This window comes from Lissotriton helveticus, chromosome 3_1 (genome assembly GCF_964261635.1).
Source record: "Lissotriton helveticus chromosome 3_1, aLisHel1.1, whole genome shotgun sequence".
Classification (NCBI taxonomy): Eukaryota; Metazoa; Chordata; class Amphibia; order Caudata; family Salamandridae; genus Lissotriton; species Lissotriton helveticus.
In genome coordinates this window covers 1,036,780,198-1,036,799,267 of record NC_136061.1, presented here as the reverse complement: position 1 = coordinate 1,036,799,267, position 19,070 = coordinate 1,036,780,198, and the positions used below count along the sequence as shown (strand labels likewise).

At 43.7% G+C, this 19,070-nt stretch overlaps 1 protein-coding gene across 1 annotated transcript in view; it reads right to left on the bottom strand.

Moving 5' to 3' along the window:
* The window catches only part of SLC25A12 (solute carrier family 25 member 12), a 513,431-nt gene that overhangs the window by 237,413 nt on the left and 256,948 nt on the right, over positions 1–19,070 (bottom strand). The window contains exon 5 of the mRNA XM_078681570.1: positions 8,843–8,982. Within this exon, the coding sequence (XP_078537696.1) occupies positions 8,843–8,982 (140 nt within the window). The remainder of the gene's footprint in view (positions 1–8,842; positions 8,983–19,070) is intronic.

The window sequence follows — 19,070 nt, the reverse complement described above, 5'->3', positions numbered from 1 at the left end:
TGCTTTTGACTTCTGTGGTAGATGACAGTAATCTCTTTGATTTTTAATTCCTCGGTAACTGACAGGAATCCTTCGACCTCAAAAGCCAATAACAAAGTGCATATTATAAAGTTTTCATGAATCCTTATATCATGAGAAAACCACCTCTGGTCTACAGACATTCATTGTATTCCAATGACTCCACATTCCTTGGAAGCATTGAGTAGAACACCAAGAATAAATGAGGAGGAACCAAAAGGTGATGATTTCTCACCCCGAACTGAATGTAATTAAAATCAAACAAATGGGGGTATTTTGTTGGTGGCCGAAAAAAAGGAACCTTTCTTGAACTTCTTTTTGGGGTTATTTCATTGATTCATTAAATGTTCCGATAACAACTATTGCGTAAAGTGTAAAACATATCCCTTACTATAGGCAACTTTAAGGCAAAATTACATTACATTTCAAAGTGTATTCATTTAGTGAAGATCAAAGCCTTTTAATGAAGATGAAACAAGCTGATTATCATGCCGCTTAGATGAATGTCTTAGGATAACAACACTATCCGGCCATTTTATTTCCATTACAAATGGACGCTTAAATATTAATGAAAAGCTGAATCTAAACTGACAGATTTTTATTAAGAGTGGTGTAAAGGTTCTGCCCAATGTTAATATCTTCCTAGACAAATAGAATCGCTATAAACAGATACAGAATGTGTGTTACATGAATCAAATGCAAAAGAGGTTAAGCAAACAAGGACAATACAAATAATTTGTTTTATTTAATGTATAAAATATCAAGAGAAAAACAAAATGCGTGATCAACATATAATATTCATTATTAATAAAAAAAGTATATCTATTAAAAAAGCAGTGTACAGTTCATGGGTACGACAATTATTTATAAAACCAATACAGTTCAATTGTTGGTGGTGTGGCAAAACTGTTTGTGATTCATTCGACGTGCGTTTCGGCGTGTAAGGACGCCTTCGTCAGGAATTAGAGCCACAGATTCCTAAAATTCATAAAAACAATACCTATATGAATAGTCCTATGAGAGCTTAATATCATAATACATTTTTTATGATCTTTTTTATGATCTGAGTTTTAATTATAAAGGTTCTGCCATCAGTTGTTCATCACACAATACAGAAGCAAAGTCTGCAGAAAATGTCCATTGGCTTGTACTCCACTGATTAGGTTAAAATACATTTTCATAGAGAAAAAGCCCTTGACTCAGAAAGCTTTACAGAAAATAAGCCATGTAATGTCTGCCGTTACACTGGGTATGCTAGTTGCCCTGTGCTGAGCTCCTCCGTCTAAGGATGGACATGTGTCATGTCCTGTTTTGTTCACTGTTCTACTTAAGTCATTGTAGTGTGCTAGCGTCAAGGATGCTTCCCAGTTAAATATTTTGTGTGATGTAGGTTCTGCACCACAGCCAGCAGTTGGACGTGGCAATCCAGAGGGCTGAACACAGTGGGACCTGTTCTCGTTGTGGGGCATTATATGAGTAACTAACCTCTGACTCATTCACAAAAGAAATTGGAGTTGAGACCTTCTAAAGAAGGTTTATTCTCAAATACAACACATACAAAAAGTATAGAATTACAAAAGAACGCTTTCAGAAGAATCACATCTCAGACTAAACTACAATGGGAAACAGGCAGATTTGAGACTTAATCTCCCGATTACCAACACTTTTAAACTTGACCAATAATACATTATTTATCACAGACTATTATTTACTACAGTCTAACTCAAATATCGAACACAAGTGATGATTTATGCTGGTCTTGTCATACACAAGAGGGCATTTAAAGCATATATATTTGAAAGTGACAAGGTGTGTAATCCCGATCATTAAACCAGCATATAATAAAAATATCAACATACTGCTACCTCTTATATTGCACAATATGTTTTAGTAGATCTCATGTTTTTAGAAACTAAAAACACTAACTTACATAAGATGGTGGGGTGCTAGAGGGCGCCAAGTAAAATGGCTGATTTGAGGCTCTGGCGGATCGGGGCACAATCCATCTATTATCCTCCTCATCATCTGCCCTTCCAAGCTGAACACCTTACTGCAGGGGTGGCGGAATCTCTGTGCCAGTCTCCGGAGCGCAATTAACTGCAGGAGCCGCCTCGTGGTCGCTGGGGGAGGCCTCGGAGGAACCCGGCCTGAGCTGCCTAAAATGGCGGTTGTCCTCGCTGACTACCTCTGACCCTGCCGCAGCGGTGCCAAGACTTCACCGCTTGCTACATCTACCAGACGCTCTGGATCCAGCCCCATTGCCTCCTATCCTGGGGCCTCTCTGGGGTGTCTGCGGAGCCCGTCGCTGTCTGGCCCGGCAGCTACGCTCGGAGACTGCACCCAAACATGATCCACCTTCGACCTCTGGTGCCTGGGGGAGCCAACTGCAGTCCCCACACGGCACCGCGGAGACCGCTGCATGGGCGGAGACCTGACTCGGGCTCACTCTGCTGCGATGGCGTGGGCCGAGGAGGCTGGGATCTCCGGACCGCGCTGAGAAGAACCTGACTGCTAAAGCATTTGGCGGCACAACGCCCACCAGACGGCCTGCTTCCCCCTCCGCTGTGCGCCTCCAAGGCCTGCTCTGGGTGGCCCCTAAACTACACTTCCTGGTATCCGGTGAGTCTCTGCCTGCTGCGTCGAACACGCATCAGTGCTCTCCACTTCCTACTTCCTCACCGCCTGCGCTACTCACCTGGCCTACATCGTGGGCCTGCACGGACCCTCACTGAGGCCTACTGACGTTCTGCACTGCTGCATCCCCAGTGCCCGCTTTGGAGGCTCAGCGTGATCCACCACTGCCTGGCTTGCCTCCCTGCGCTGAAGTGCGAGCCTGATCCGTCTGCGGCGTCTGTCCCTGTGGGTGAGTTGGTCCCTGGCCAGACCGGGGCCTTGCTGAACAATCCGACTGGCCGCATCTAATCGCATGTGAGAGACTGGCTCTCTGTTTCCGCCTTTTAACTCTTCAGTGCTTGTGGCCCCCCGCGCTGCTGTGGCTGGTTGGACCCAGTTGCCTCCTTGTTGACCCGGTCGTGCCCCCCTCCTGGGACCCAGATTTCCTCCTCGAGTCTTTGGCGGCCCCGTAACGGCCTAGGCTCCTCTCGCTGTCGCCACTTGCACCCTCCAGTCACTCCGGACAATGGACTCTCCTTCCACCATTGCACCAACTGCAGCTCAGATCTGGAGTCGGAGCACAGGAGGCTCCTTCTCCAGCTCTATCTCGCCCTCATGTGGTGCCATCCTTGGCCGCCCAACAGCCTGCGACCGCCTGCGGTGCCCACCATTGCCATCTTTCACACGGGAGCGACTCTGGGCCCCTGGGACAAGCTGTGAATGATTGCTGTTCTCATCTAGATCATACTCACCTTGGCTGGTACATATCTGCCTTTTCGCTACACTGCGTTATTACCCCAAAAGTTCACTCGCCGCCTGGTTCCCTCTGCACCGCAGAGTCACCATGGGCAAAACTGATGGTAAACAACCTAAACTTAATTTCGAAGCCCGTAACTCCACAAGAATGCAGGCAGACATAGAGGGGGAAACTGCCAGCACCCCTGAGCAACCCACGTCCACGGATGATTTGAAGGACCTTCTCCTCGCCATTCAATGCAGCCTGTCCCCCATCGAAGCCCAAATGGACACTATGAACGCCCGTATAGATAACCTTACGCATAAAAGTGAAGGACACGGAACAACGCATTTCTGAACTGGAGGATACCTCCACCACGACTGTGAACAAAACACTGGACATGGAGAAGGCCATGAAGCTCATAGCTGCAAAAAATGAGGACTTGGAATCGCGCTCACAGCGCAATAACCTGCGGATCCCAGGGGTGCCGGAATCCACAGCCACGGGCAAGATGGAGGAGTATGTGGAGCGCATGCTCATTAGCGCCTTTGGGAGAGACACCTTTTCGTCTGTGCTCATCATAGAGAGAGCCCATCGCTCATTGGCACCTCGCCCTGTGCCTGGCGTCCCTCCTCGCCTCATCAATGCGAGGCTCCTTAACTACAGAGACCGTGACACCGTGCTGTGCTCTTTGAAGGCATAGAGGTCTCACTATACCCGGACTTCACTATGGCCGACCAGGAAGGGCGCAGGAAGTTCCTCCCAGTGAAGAAGAAACTTCAACAAATGAACATTGAATATGCCATGCTCTTCCCTGCACGCTTCAAAGTCATTCACCAAGGGAAACAACATTTTTTCACTAACCCGCAACATGTCTATGACTTTATCAAAACCCTGCCCATGGAATCCGCAGGCCGCGCCTCCACCTTCACCAATCCGTGGCAAAAGGAGGTACATCAGATGTAGAATGATGAATCTACTCACCCTAAAGCCTCTGCAGCTGTCTCTCATTAGCCTCTCTTTTGGTCCCGGACCCCTCTTGGACCACACCTTGGAACACTGCGCCTGCACCATGAACTGCTGCATGACCGCCACCAGGCAGCTCCTGCGGATGCTATGACCGCTCCCCTTGCATGCAACTTCTACTGCAGACCTTATGGGCTGATGAGACTCTCTACTGATTTGCCCTGAGTGCCCTCGCTGAAGCTGGGAGAATCTGGCCTGCCCTCTTCCTGCTACCCACCCAGGGAAACCCTACGCTGTTCTGGTTTGGAAAGTTCGCTACCCTTCGTCCACTCTCCCCTGTTGGGAGTATGGAGCATGAGCAATTTGGAAAGGGAGGGAGGGTCACACTACACAGCAGGATTGGGATGCTGTTGCGGGAGGGAGGAAGGAGTTTGTTTCATACCACTTACCACTGATCTGATAAGCACATGTATGCCCTGTTTAGTTGACCTACGCAGCCATCACCCGCTACCCACCACTACAACTCCGATATGCTGCCATGGAGAACCGACCTAGTCCCCCTAACTATAACTTATTGACATGGAACGTACGAGGCCTGGGTGACCCTCGCCAACACCGGTACATTCTCTCTTACCTAGATCGCCACAATGTTCACTGCGCTATGCTCCAGGAGACACATCTAGGTCCCACCGCCCCTGGTTCATTCGCTTCACGATGGGCGACCTGCAGATGCTTTTCCTCATACTCCTTCTACGCCCGTGGTACGGTTATACTGGTTAAGCGCAAACTCCCTTATACCCCCATCGGGGCTTACGCCGACTCGCAAGGCCGATACAGTATTCTACGGGGTAATGCTGGCTGCTCAATCCATAACACTTGTCTCCTGCTATGGACCGAACACTGACGATCCTGAATTCTTTCGGGTCCTTTGGGGTAAGATTCTGGACACTGGTTCGACACATTTGATGTGGGGAGGAGATTTTAATGTTACCCCTGACCCGACATTAGACCGATCGCACCAGCAACCCCACCACTACCCCATTGCACACTACACTCTCAACCACATCATCAACGACCATGGTCTTGTCGACGCCTGGCGCACCCTTCATCCACATGATAGAGAGGGCTCATGTTTCTCCACTGCCCACTCCTCCTGGTCGCAAATAAAAAACTGGCTTCTCACTAGAGGGTTAACCCCATGGTTGTCGCCCGCCTCTCACCTTCCTCGCACATATTCCGACCATTCACCAGTGCTCATCACTTACACCCCCTCACAATGCATCGCCATGCATGTCCTGGCGCTTGTCCTGTTAGACCCTGTATTCAAGGCCGAACTTGAACATGAGATCACCGATTTCTTCCTCCGCAAAGAGAACTGAGTCATGCAATACTCCACGATCTGGGATGCCTTTTAAGGTTACCGTTAGCGGAATCTGCATTGCCAAAAGTGGGGGTTACTGAAGGACATCCGTTCCACACTCCACAAGTTAGAGCTGGAGCTCAAACTTTTATCTGACCTAGTTTGGGTGGGCCAGCAGAGGAAACTAGTTGTGGGAAGAATGATTTTTCCCCTGCATGTTGGGGTGTGGGGAATGATGTGCCTAGAACTGTATGACCTCGCTACTCAACAGCCTCGCTGGCAAAGTGGTTGGAAGACCCAGATGTACGCAATACAGCTGAAATTACATGCTGCAAGAGACTGATACTTGTCTGCACACTGCTAGAAACACCAGGTCAGCCATGAAAACCAAGGCACGAGCGATTAAGGTAATCAAATATTGCTGGCTTAGATATATAGGAACTATGGGGGGAGTAAACCCTTGTGCCCCAAAAATACCCTTATGTAGTTTATTGAAAATTGGCTTGCTGACTAAATACTTTGATCTGAGAGTTTGGACGATACCTGGGGTTCACACTTTAGGCGATTTAGGCTGTGATATACTTACATAAAAATCTTAACAGCAAATTGCCCAATATCACAAAATCAGGGATTGAAAGTTAGGAGAAGGTGGTTCTCTACTTAGCTACAAAAAATGATTTCAGTTTTTGAACTGCTTAGTTATCAGGAGGAGCACAGGGATAGTGGGAGTGTAAAAGCATCTGTGACTCTTAAATGTGGTTCCAGGTCTGTCAAACTGAGAAGAATCGGTATGTAATACTCTTGAAACCTTCATGTGGCCTGTTTCTAATTGTATTTGGAGTGGAAGGGAAATTCAAAGTTCTTGCACCTTACAAATACAGAAACATTTATATGTGTTGGTACAAATGGTCAGCAGTGGCATGTGTGAGAGTGTTTTTAATAATTAGAAAATACTGTTTAACATAGACATAGTTTAGTTAGCCTGAAAAGGCTTCAAATAGCTCTCATTTACATCTGTTCCTATGTGCAGATAGAATGTGCACTTTTTTTCTGTGAATGAGCCTTCTCCATGCAAAAGAGAATCTAATTTGTTGTGGTATTTACTGTTTTATTATAATTGTACCAATGCGAGGAAACCGTATCCAAGATGGCTTTGGCACTTTTTAAGAAACGTATTATATCTGTTGATTCCTCGTAACGGGACTAACGACTTTTTGCCTTCTGTATTGATCAAACTTGTTGAATGAACCTTTCTGGTTTTGACTTTAATTCTTGTCTTGTGGTGGTTTTATATGTTGGTTCTGGGCTAAGCCTTATGAAGACTCAGAAAGCCCTGATCACATGCCTTGACTCTCTTTATTATTCAATTAGAGCATCAACATATGCAACCAAAAAACATGGCAAGATAGCCTGGAAATGCCCATGCAATGATTTTTGTATTCAACAGAGAGTTCTGAATTGTGCATTATTGTTGACTGGGAGTTAATACAGGGAATTTTGAGCAAGTGATAGGTGCTCAGTCCATTACAAGTGAAAGATGAAGTGAGCTGCACAATAAATATTAGACAGAAACGTAGTTCGCAGGCTTTTGTAGATAGTGTTGAAGTTATTTAAGTCAGATTTACTACAGCAAGCCTTAGGGAAATACTCTGTGGTAGGATCAGCAGGTGGGAATATCACTCAATAAGCATCGGTGTGGGAACACATTTTGAATGTCTGTATTTGCTTGTTGGAGTGAGGAAAGGTCTTCACTGAATGGGACCTCCAGTTTGTTCATATTTGCATTGGTCCAAGGGAAGGCCCAAATGACTCATGTCAATTAAACGGTACTGTTGAAGGACTCACAGGATTCAAGTGCCAAGTTTTGTTTTTTGATTCAGTGAGGTGGAGCCAGTTTTGGGACATTGATTGCTGGACATAGACATATGTTTGGCAGTCATCATCAAGGAGCTATGCTCAGACACCACCATCAAATGAGAGGGATCTGAATGTCATGCACATCTATCGCTAGTTGATGTTATGGGATTAGCAGAACTTCATTGAAAGAGATCAGAAAAAGGGCTAATCGTTTGAAACTCTGTAGGACGTGTTAATTGTATTAGAAAAGAATAATGACAGCTTGACACAGTGGAACAGTATTCTAGGGACGATATGACCCAAGCCAGTGGTGGACACCCAAACAGCTAGACACAGCAAAATGGGAAATTACAGCAAAGGCGGAGGAAAGATCTAGCCGGACGAATGTGCACATGGGGCCCAGAGTGTGATCGAGTAGGCACACTCTTTGATGATCAGTAATGTGGTATTGGTCCAACAGGGAAGTTGAAAGCTGCATTGGGGGTGTGGGGGGGGTTCTAAGAAGGGATTTTGTCTCTGGGTGGGAAAGGGGTTATGCTGTCACACCTTTCACACATGATTTGGTTATGCAGGGTAGAGGCAATCTGAGCCTTTAGTGGTCAGACAAGGTCATGAAGGACCTCACATGTTTAGGTGGGGTACTAATAGAATGCTGAAAACTCTTGGACCTCCAGGTGCCTGTAGTTGTAGAAGCACTCATTAACCTATACCAAGTGGGACAAAGACTGACCAGCTTTGCACCGCATGCAGCCCCACTTTGTGGGCATAGTTTTGAACTCCTGGACTTGAATGGTTTAACCATCCAGAATGAGATCTTAGCAGCGAGCCATTGGTGTCATCTATGATAATGTGTGCCCACCAGGGTTCCTTAATATAAACACTACTTTGTCCTTGTATGTAGCATACATTGGAGGTCTATTTACAGACCAAATAACACACCATACCACAAGGAACATCGGGGAGCCGGGCACACAAGAATGCTTGCTGGTTTGTCAGTCCAAACATCTGAATGATCATTTTTCAAAACCAGAGCATTCTCAACCAAATTATTTAGCCTTGGTAGCAAGCTTTCTATATCTTACAGTCATAAGAAAGGCTATCTTTAAGTGGCATACTATCACTGACTGCAAATCACAGTTGCATATAAGCTGATTTACTGATGAACTGAATGACTTACATAATAAACAAAAACACATATTGTAGTACTTTTGAGGAACAATGTGGCATAATGTTCAAAGATTGAAAGACCTGATGCATGCTGACTGTAGTGAAACAGAAAGAAAATGTCTTACCTTTAGAAACTGAGTAAACTCTGCATAAGATAAATGTTTCTTTCGGTTATGGCCAAAGTGCAGTCGAATAAATTCACAATCCCAGTTGAAAGGGATATGGTGATGAATAATGGTCTGCCCAAAAATATCTTTGACATCACCTTTGAAGAGAAGCATACATTGTTAATTCTGTGTTCAGAATCTGTTTTAACAGATTATGAAAATATTGCAATACATATTATTCACAGAAACCTACAATTTACCCTTTTGTTCATTCAGTTTATAGAACATTACAAGGTGGCAAAATTACTCAGCGGGTTAAGCGCACAGTAACACGGACAACAGGTCCTGAGTTCTAACTATGAGAAGGGCACGTCAACCTTCTATTGTAGGTAAATTAGCAATAGTAACGCCTGTTACTTGTGCTTAATAATGACACAAGTGTAATATGAGATTCAGTATTGAAATTAATACGAGTAGTAGTAGTAATAGTAGTGGTATTGTATTATTATTAACAATTAACAGTATTATCATCATTTTATTATCATCATCTTCATACCATCAATGGCAACTTCAAGCAGGTGACACTAACAATAAATGGTTGCTTGTAACATTCCTAGGCAATAACAACAGTAGTAGAGCTACTAATTGTGTTGATATAATTATATACTTTTTTAGCTGTGTAAATCGTTGTCTTTTAATTATAATGTTTTAATCTCTTTTTGCAACAATTATTGTATAATTTGTTTTTATGAATTATGATAAATGTACATTAAAATATAAGTTTTTTAATAGAGTAATTTTGTATGTTCTCTTTCCTTACAACCTTTCTTGTATTTCATTGTTATTATTGCCTAGGAATGTTACAAGCAACCAGTTTTTCCCTGTCCTAGGAATTAGATTATTTCTGAATCCGGGGGCCCTTGTTTCTCTCGTACTAACAATAAATGGGCAATTGATTGAGACATAGCCCCCTAGTAGACAATGGGCCAGATGTACAAACCTTTTTAGCAGTCGCAAATACTCCGATTTGACAAATCAGAGGGTGTGCTACTGCTGAAAAGTATACTGGTATGCACTAAATCCAGTTTAGGAGCCAGTAAAATGTTAGTAACTCCTAAACTGGGTTTAGAAATAGATAGTGAACCACAATTTGAATGGTCCGTGCTGTGAGCTTCCCTTCCAAATCGTGATTCAGTTCCCTATGTACCAAAGGTGATAAGTTACAGACTTCCAAGTTGAAGTGGTAACTCATTCACAAAATGGAAGGGGTCCCCTTTGAACCTATTCTCTCTTGCAAATTGGGGTGAGAGCTTCAAGGGGAGTAGGCGGTGGTCATGAGGACCAACTCTCCCTGAAGTTTTTCAAAACTGAAAACTTTTTTTAAGCAGTCCAGTTTCCTACAAAGATGTCAGGCTGCTAAAAAAATAATTCTGAAAAGCTATCACAGGGATGTTGGTCTGCTAAACCTTGCAGGCCACCATACTTGCAATCGCAGGCAATCGTAATGGTCGCAAATTGCTAATAATATTCATTAGAGAGGTTAGTCTGTTACCCATAACAACTCAGCATTTGGGACCTATCTGTTACTACTTATGTCGCTTTGAAAATCAGGCTCGGTTTGCAAAAAGTAGGTGTGCAATTTGCTACCAATTTTTGCAAATAAAATCTTCATACATCTGACCCCATATTACAAGGTAAAAATCCTAGTAGCACAGCCTCACAAGCTGAATCAGAGACTCCAGTTTAGGAGGGTAACTCAGAATTATGGAGTCACTGGACTGATGAAAGCACTATGAGGTCACCCCAATGGCAGGATGCATGCAGTACAAATGCCATTTGGACTGGGGTCTTCAAACTGGAGGGCGGGCCCACTAGGGATTCCTGAAGTGATCCCAGGGAGGGTTGCGGGGAGTGGCACCAGCCTCTGGCCAAAAGAAGCATTATGCTGATAACAGGGCTTTGTTTTAAGCAGAAAAAAATGAGAAGCAGTAAGCGGCTCTGTAATGGACCATCAGTAATATCTATTGTCTTTTATATCCTAGATGGGAGTATGTGTCAGAAGGGAAGGGACTCCAAGTATTCCTCAAAAACCTCACACCCATTTCTAATAATCACACTGGGGATACTTTTACACTTTATTAAGGCCTGCCTGACCAGAACAGAATGTTTGGCAACCATGTATTCGTTTGCATTTTTTAAATGGTACAGAACTTCTCTGCAATGTTTGAATAAGTCTAAACACATTTAAACATTCCCAATTTAATAGAATTGTGAAAAATTCGGGGGACCGATGAGTTTTTTTCCCCACTAGGGGAGGGGCGGCATTAAAAGGTTTGAAGCCAGTGCATTAGCATAGCTCAACCTTCAAAGAAAAAAAGTAACAATATCCAGTAAAATTTGTCATGCATATTTACAAGTATATAAAATGGTCTACAGTCACAACTACATTTTAGCATTACTTTAGTAACATACATAATGGTGCTTTGGGCCCCAGGGTATGCTGTGCTACATACATGTTATTATTAGTAGCAGAAATAGTAGTTTTAACGTTCCCTTAGCGCTGCTTTAATTCCACTAGTTCCTGAATAAATACGCTGTCTGTAGGTGTCGGGAAGTGACTGAGTGACATAATTTGCATCCGAGGAATATGCAATTATGCAGGCCCATAACTGAAGCTTCTGCACAGAAAAGCTCCGGAATGCAACTTCCTGTATCAATTTGTTATTTAAGCAGTACCATAGCCTAGGCTACATCTTGAAAAATGTATGTACCTCTCATTTCTTCTCAACTGGAGCCCGCTTTATGTCACACCCACATTCGAATTCTTTTATATTTTATGTGCAATAAAAAAAACTTTGTGAATATTAAAAATGCACAGCGGTGATTTGGGGTTTTATGTTTTATATTTTACTTTACTGTATTTGTAATTTCTCTCAGAAACTGTAGGTTAGTGTTGCATATAATAGGCACTACCAAGTCAGAGGAGTATTTGTTGCAAGTTCTGCAGTGTATAGTGATGTTCATGCAACACAATATCTTTGATCATAGGATGTATCATAATACATTTGTGAACATATCTGATATATTTATTTTTTATGAATCGATATGGGCTATTGAATCAAAGGTGAAAAAAGGTGCTGGCCCCGGGCAATTATTAAAACCCCATGTTCCCCATCTGCACTAAAGCACACTGCTCTACTGCCACACTTCTTTCTGTCATAAGTACCACAGCGTAGGGAGAGCCATTTTTAACACAATGCACCCTAGCAAAGTAAGCTTGGTGGCTCCCCCAAAAATAAACAAATTACTTTTAGCTTTATTATTATTATTATTATTATTAATAATATGATTATGATTAATAATAACAACCACAAAAACAATTAGACACATAATAATAGTAATCCACGTTTGCTTTCCCTTATCACCAGTCGCTGTTTTGGCTAATGAAGATGTTTTTCAAAACCTTGCAGGCAGTGTGGGTATATTTAGGACTGCTATAGGCACCCTCTTGTCTTGAGCAGCATTACTTGTTTCTTTCTAAAATAAACTGTTTATGTTCAACTAATTGGGCATTCTTTTATGTATTTTGGCATTTTGTGGGATAGTGGCTCTAAAGTGATTTACCTGCTTTCTCTGAAATATCGGGGTCGGGGCTGCTGGAAAAAAATGCTATATGATGTGGAAGGTGTATAGGAATTTAGAAAGCATGCCCCTAAAATAAATTCGGTTTGAATACTCGAACATCGAAATCTTCATAAAAACAAAAGGTAGAGGGAGCCGAGCGCTTTATTTGGGTGTAGGAACAACAAGAATTGCGAAGAAACGTAAATTGAGATAGCAAACTTTAATTAGGTTTTTTTTAAGAATGATAAAACGCAGGCTTCAAAAACGCAAGCGATCTAGGACACATCATTAGGTGCATGTAGGGATTGGCAAAAAGACAAGAATCTGGCGGAAAGAAGAATGACAGGGTGTAATTTACTGCACGGCACAGGCTCATGGAACATCAGGAGAATGTAAAACGCCTGCATTGGGTAGGAATAGTGAAAACCTGAATCGTGAGGCTAGAGACACATTTTAAGAATAATTAGAAAGGACTATGTTTGAACACTGAAAAGGCGACGAGACTGTGGTAACTGGCAATGCATCTTATTCCGATTTTTTTTCTGTAGGAAAGCATCAAATATAAAGAATATGAAGAGGTGTGTGTGTAGGAACAAAATTATCTTTTTCTTAATGGTTCTCTACTCTGTTTAGACTAATTAAGAGAAAACAGGGAGTGTCTCACTTACGGCTGGGGCACACAAAGGGATAAAGAAGTGGTAAAGGGGGCATAGGGGCACATGCATCAAGGTCATCATTTACGTTACCAAATAGCGGATTTTAAGAATTCACTATTTGGTAACCACAAATGCCTATGCATGAAGGATTCGCAAATATATTTGCGAATACTTAACATTCCCTAATAGCTAATCAAATGCATTCCCATTCATTCCTATGGGCCTATAGGCATATATAAAAAAATATTGAAAAGGAGTAGAAACAAATGGCCATTTGCAACAACGTTTTAATCTGTAACATTTTTTGTCACTATGGCGGATTTACAAAAGCAATATACTGTTAGTTAGTTAGTTAGTTAGTGGTTTATAAAGCGCTCACATCACCCTGGGGCATCGCGGCGCTGTCCAGAATAGACGTGCAACCTGAAAGGATGAAAGGTAGCAAGTAGACTAGTCCAGTACTTAAAACAAATATGCTTTCAACTGTTTCCTAAAGACAGTGTAGCTTGTGGTTTTCCGTAGTTCCAAGGGGAGTTGGTTCCAGTACTTAGATGCCAAAAACAAAAAGGCTCTGCCTCCCGTCCGGAGAAGCCGGATGCGATGGATCTGAAGCAGGTCATGGGCGCTAGATCTGAGGTTCCTGCTTGGAATGTATTTGCGGAATTTATTCCGTAAATACAAAGGACCTGTTTCGTTAACTGCCTTGTACGTTGAGCAGCAGATCTTAAAAAAAGATCTTTTCTTTATTGTCAACCAATGCAACTCCTTCAACAGCGGAGCTGAAGATGAACCTGCCGGTTGGTTAAGGATCATTCTTGCCGCAGTATTCTGCACCACCTGAAGTTTGGCCAGGATGGTTTCTCCGACTTCCGCCAATAGAGCATTTCCATAATCCAAACGACTGGTGACTATTGCTTGTACAAGAGTTCTCCGATAGGCCTATAGGAATGAATGAGAATGTGTTTCGCAATTTGGTAATTACAAATTGCGAATGCAATTGCAATAGTGCTAAGGGGCACCCCCCAAAAAATTAAGTGTGCATATGTGGCGCACACACATGCACTTTTATGCATTTTTCAATGGATTCGCAAATTAGCAACAACTTGAAGTTGATGGTAATTTGCGATTCCTAAATGCAAAGTCGCATTTTGGAAATGCTACAAGCATCGCATTTAAGGAATTGCAATTTGCAATTTCCCTAAATGCATTTGCAAATTAGGTAATAGCAAAAATTGTGCTTACCTATTTTGCAAATGCAATGTCTTTGATGCATCGGAAAAGGCATTTTATCGGTCACAAACGGGCTGATTCTGCAAATAGTTGATGTTTGTGCCCCATAGAGTATAGAGACAGACTACACAAGCATGCAGAGTATCCATAACATTAGGTCGTTCAGAATGGATAGCATTACCATGGTTCTGCCAATTCAATGACGGCAAAAAGCAGAAGAATGCTGGATATGGACAGCGTTTATATATGGAACTGCACAATGATATGGGAGATAAATGAACCTGCAGCAGATGATGGACCTACAGAGCTAAAGATTAGGCAAAAGGTGGAGAATTTTACCAGAACCTGCAAGGACGGGAGGTAAGAGATTGTGTTAATCTGTCCTAAAAAATAAAAGTTAGGAAAAATAAGAGCCTATCAGCGGCACAACCAGCAGTGGCCGGTCCATTGGGGCTGAGGGGCCACAGCCCCCACCTTTGCCCCTCATGAACAGTGGCTGTCAGGCTGAACAAATGTGCAGGCTCCTGGCTACCTGAGCTGAACTTTGCTGGATTGAGGAAGTCACAGCTCCAGTGGGCATGCCCTCCTCAGCTTAGCAAAGGTCCCTGAGGCTCTCCCCTCAGTGACAAGGGGTAGCGTCACTGATTGAAGAGCTGTGAGGTTCCGTGAATTCTGAACCCATGTTTTAAATGTCATGGTTCCGTTACGATTTTGGTAGCAGTGAACCGTAACCAATGAGTTCAGCAAGTACGAGTGTTTCCGCCATGTTACACACAAGGATTCGCTGTGTATTTGAAGACTCCGTTGTGAACCATAATTTTCATTTTCGTGTAAGGCAGCCATTTTGTGGTTGCCCTCACATTGGCGGCTGCGGCCGAATGAGTCTTTGAGACCCTGCCCTTTAGCTAGGGTTTGTGCTGACTTTTACATGACCCAAAGTGAACTGACCTCGTTGCCTGAAGCCGACCTTGCTAAGCCAGTTCTTGCCCCTAGCTGATCAGGACTAAAGATCAGAACATAGGACATCGTAAAGTTTTACTGCACACAAATATGCCTTTTTCTGTATCTCTTTATAGTCTATTTATGATATGGGTCGTGGCCTCCTTGTTATGGGTTCGTTTGGCCTGTCTAAGAATAATGTTGGGTTTGACCGATAATTAATCATGGGCTGGGCAACTGAAAAGTGGGTTTTACCGTCATGCGATACTTTTTGTGTGGATACATGTGATTGAACAGTTTGTAAATATTAGGTGTTTGTGTGGAATGTGATTTTTGGCATAAAAAGGGATGACTAGCTTTGTAAAATTGAGCAGTCTCCTGAGAACTCATACCGTGATGATTTCTAGGACTTCTGTTACTGGCTGCAGTCAATAAAGACGATCTTTGACGCCACCAAGAAGTTTCCTGTGTCTCTGTATTCTAAGACTGGTGAACCTGAAGACTTTGGGCGTGCCCCTGGCGCCGCCGGGTCCTTAAATAGCCCGGTTCTTCAGTTGACGCCCAACGCGGGGCGACTTCAGCGGTACCGGTCCAAGCCCGAAGATTGCGAGGAGCTTTGTGAGGAAATTCCAGAAGAGGGCCCCCACTTCATTGACCCCGGTATGTCGAACGTGGACCGAAGGTTTTTGCTGCAAGGCTTCCCGCTTTTCCTGACGGCTACGAAGGACTGCTGCCCTGACTGTCGCACTGTCTTGGACACCCCCCCTTGTGATGATTTGTACGGCAAAACGATAGACGGGTCTTCTGGTGACGTGACTGACACCTTAGCTAAGTATAAGTGGGTCGCTCCCAGTCCTTTGTTTTGGGTTTCTTTGGGTCTTTGATTTGGTTCTTGCAATTACCAAAGCCGAGGGACTCGTACATTTACGAGACTATCGTTCGTGATAAATCCCTTGAAGTTTGAAGCTAGATTAGCGAGCGAAGATGCCTGGTCCTAGCAAAATTAGGAAGATATTTTGTTGTGCTTCTAACAGGGATTCCCGGTTGGAGGACTCATGTCCGATATCTCCAGTTGGAACTCCGACTTATGAGCTCTATTCTAAACATGGCGTGGGTCCCATTACGTTTAATGAAGTATGGGTCCGCTACACTAGGAAAGATGGTGTCTTACGATGGCCCCAACACGGTAGTTTCAACACTGAGATTCTAAATAATTTGGAAGCTGTATTATTCAGGAAGAAAGCCCGGCCGGCAATGTTTGACTCTTTCCGCCTTTGGAGTTAGGTGATACATGGGTGAATATCGCTGCTGCGGATGGTAGACAGGTTGGTGGAGCTAAGCCTGAGCCTTTGGTTGCAGATTTACCTGGCAGGATTATCAATCTTATGAAGAGAATGATGCCGGCTTTACGAGTAAATTGGGATAAATTAGCCGCATTTAAGCAAAAGAAAGATGAAAGTGTGTCTGACTTCTTCACTAGGTTTGAGGAAACATTTAGAGATCATAGTGGTCAGGATATGAGTACGGAGGGTGGTCAGAGGTTGTTCGTGGACAAATTTGTCTTTAATTTGTTACCCGAGCTTTGTAATAAGCTGAAAGATTCTGAGAGTTCATGGGCTGTTTCTTCATCGGCCCAGATATTGGTGACTGCACAGTACTACGAGAATAGGGACAAGGATGAGAAAGATAGAGTAGAGAAAAAGACTAAAGATTTAAAGACAAAGGTTCTGTTGCAACAGGCGTACCCGCCTCGTCCGACTCAACAAGAGTCACAGCAACGTTCGCAGTTTCAGCAACAGCCACAGTTTCAGAGACCGCCACGGAAAACTGGGTATTTTCCTCCAAGACCCCCTTTGGGCTTGAATCAGTGTGCGTATTGTAGGGAGGAAGGTCATTATAAGAATGAGTGCCCTGTTTTACGACAGCACGCGAGTGGTGTGCCGGCCCCAAGAGGTCGTGGTGTTTTCCAGCAAGTATCGAGGGGTTGAGGGCGTGGCGCGTATACTCAGAACGAGCTTTCTTTTCCCACACAGAATTCTATGAATTATTTTGATCAGCAGAATGTCCCGACTGGCAGATCTGCTCAATATTATGCTGATGATTATTACGTTGAGAACGAAAGTACTAATTATAATGAATACTAGGATAGCCGAGGACAAAGGGAGGGAGTAGTGTCAGTTCCAGTAGACAAGAATGGACCTTATGTTGCAGTAGCCACATCGGGTGTGGTAGAGCCTTTTCTTTTGGATACTGGTGCAGCAAACTGCACTCTAAACTCCCTGGCGCACCTTTGTCTGGCTTAACTAATGTTTCGGTAGGATTCTCTGGCGCCCCAGTTCGTAATCCAGTCTCTAGTCCCTTGTCTCTTTCTGTAGGGCCTTGTGAATTGGAAGCACCTCTTATTTTAACGACAGGTTGTGGTGAGAATTTGTTGGGTTTGGATTTGATGAAAAGGTTGAATGCGACATTGCATTGTTCTCCTTCGGGAGTACAGCTTACACTGGGTAAGAAAGTGATCTCTCCGATGTATGTGTCTAAAGATCGGCTTCCACCGGAATTGCATTCTCTCCCTGGTACTTTTTGGGCACGGGTCCTAATGATGTGGGTCTTTTGGAGATTCCACCTTATGTTGTAACGCTTAAAGTGAATGTTAAATTGCCACATATTCCCCAATATCGGATTTCTATCGATGGTGAAAGAGCGCTTTTAGCGATCATCTATGATTTGATTGAGAAAGATGTGATTGAAGAAACGAGAGGTAATGTGTGTAACAGTCCCGTTTTGCCTGTCTTGAAGCGCACTGACTCTTCTTAGCCACCTGTTTACAGGTTTGTGAATGACCTTCGAGAGGTTAACAAGATTGTTGTGCCACAGTTTCCTGTTGTCCCAGACATTACTGCTTTACTGACTATGATCCCTGCTTCAGCTGCTTGGTTTTCGGTTATAGATCTGAAGAATGCTTTCTTCAGCATTCCAATTGCCGAGGAAAGTAGAGATATTTTTGGCTTCTCTTTAGGAGGCCGAAGCTTCCGGTTTAAGCGCGCTCCCCAAGGTTATTGTGAAAGTCCCTCCATCTACAGTCAGGCTTTGAAAACACAGCTTGATGCAATTGTCTTGCCTGCTGGTGTTGCACTTATTCAGTATGTGGACGATCTGTTAATTGCTGCTGATGACGAGGAAACTTGTAAAATAGCTACTCTTTCTTTGTTGCGACATTTGTCGGACCTCCACAATAAAGTGTCACCTTCGAAGTTGCAGTATTGTCGACAAGAAGTGACCTACTTAGGTCATCTCTTATCGAAGGAGGGAAGAAGGTTGACCCCAGAACGAATTAAAGCAATTGCGCAAATGACTGTGCCATCCACACAGAGAGAGGTACGTGCTTTCTTGGGTATTACCTCGTACTGTAGACAGTGGATCCCAAACTTTTCTCTGTTGGCAAAACTCTGCTGGCATTGACTTGTAAGGATATACCGAACCCTCTTCCTTGGTCTGATGATTGTCAGAAAAGTTTTTCTGAATTACGTGATGCGTTGTGTTCTGCTCCTGTGTTGGGTACTCCTGACTACAGTAAGCCTTTTACACTCTACGTCCACGAGAGAGAGGGTTGTGCATTATCAGTTTTGACTCAACAATTCGGTGATAAGCAGCGTCCATGTGCGTATTTCTCGTCGACTTTAGATCCGGTAGCTAGAGCATTGCCAAGTTGCTTAAGAGCTACAGCGGCAGCGGCTCTTTCTATCCAACAGTCTGCTGGATTGGTGATGGATAACACGTTGGTTGTGATGGTTCCACAT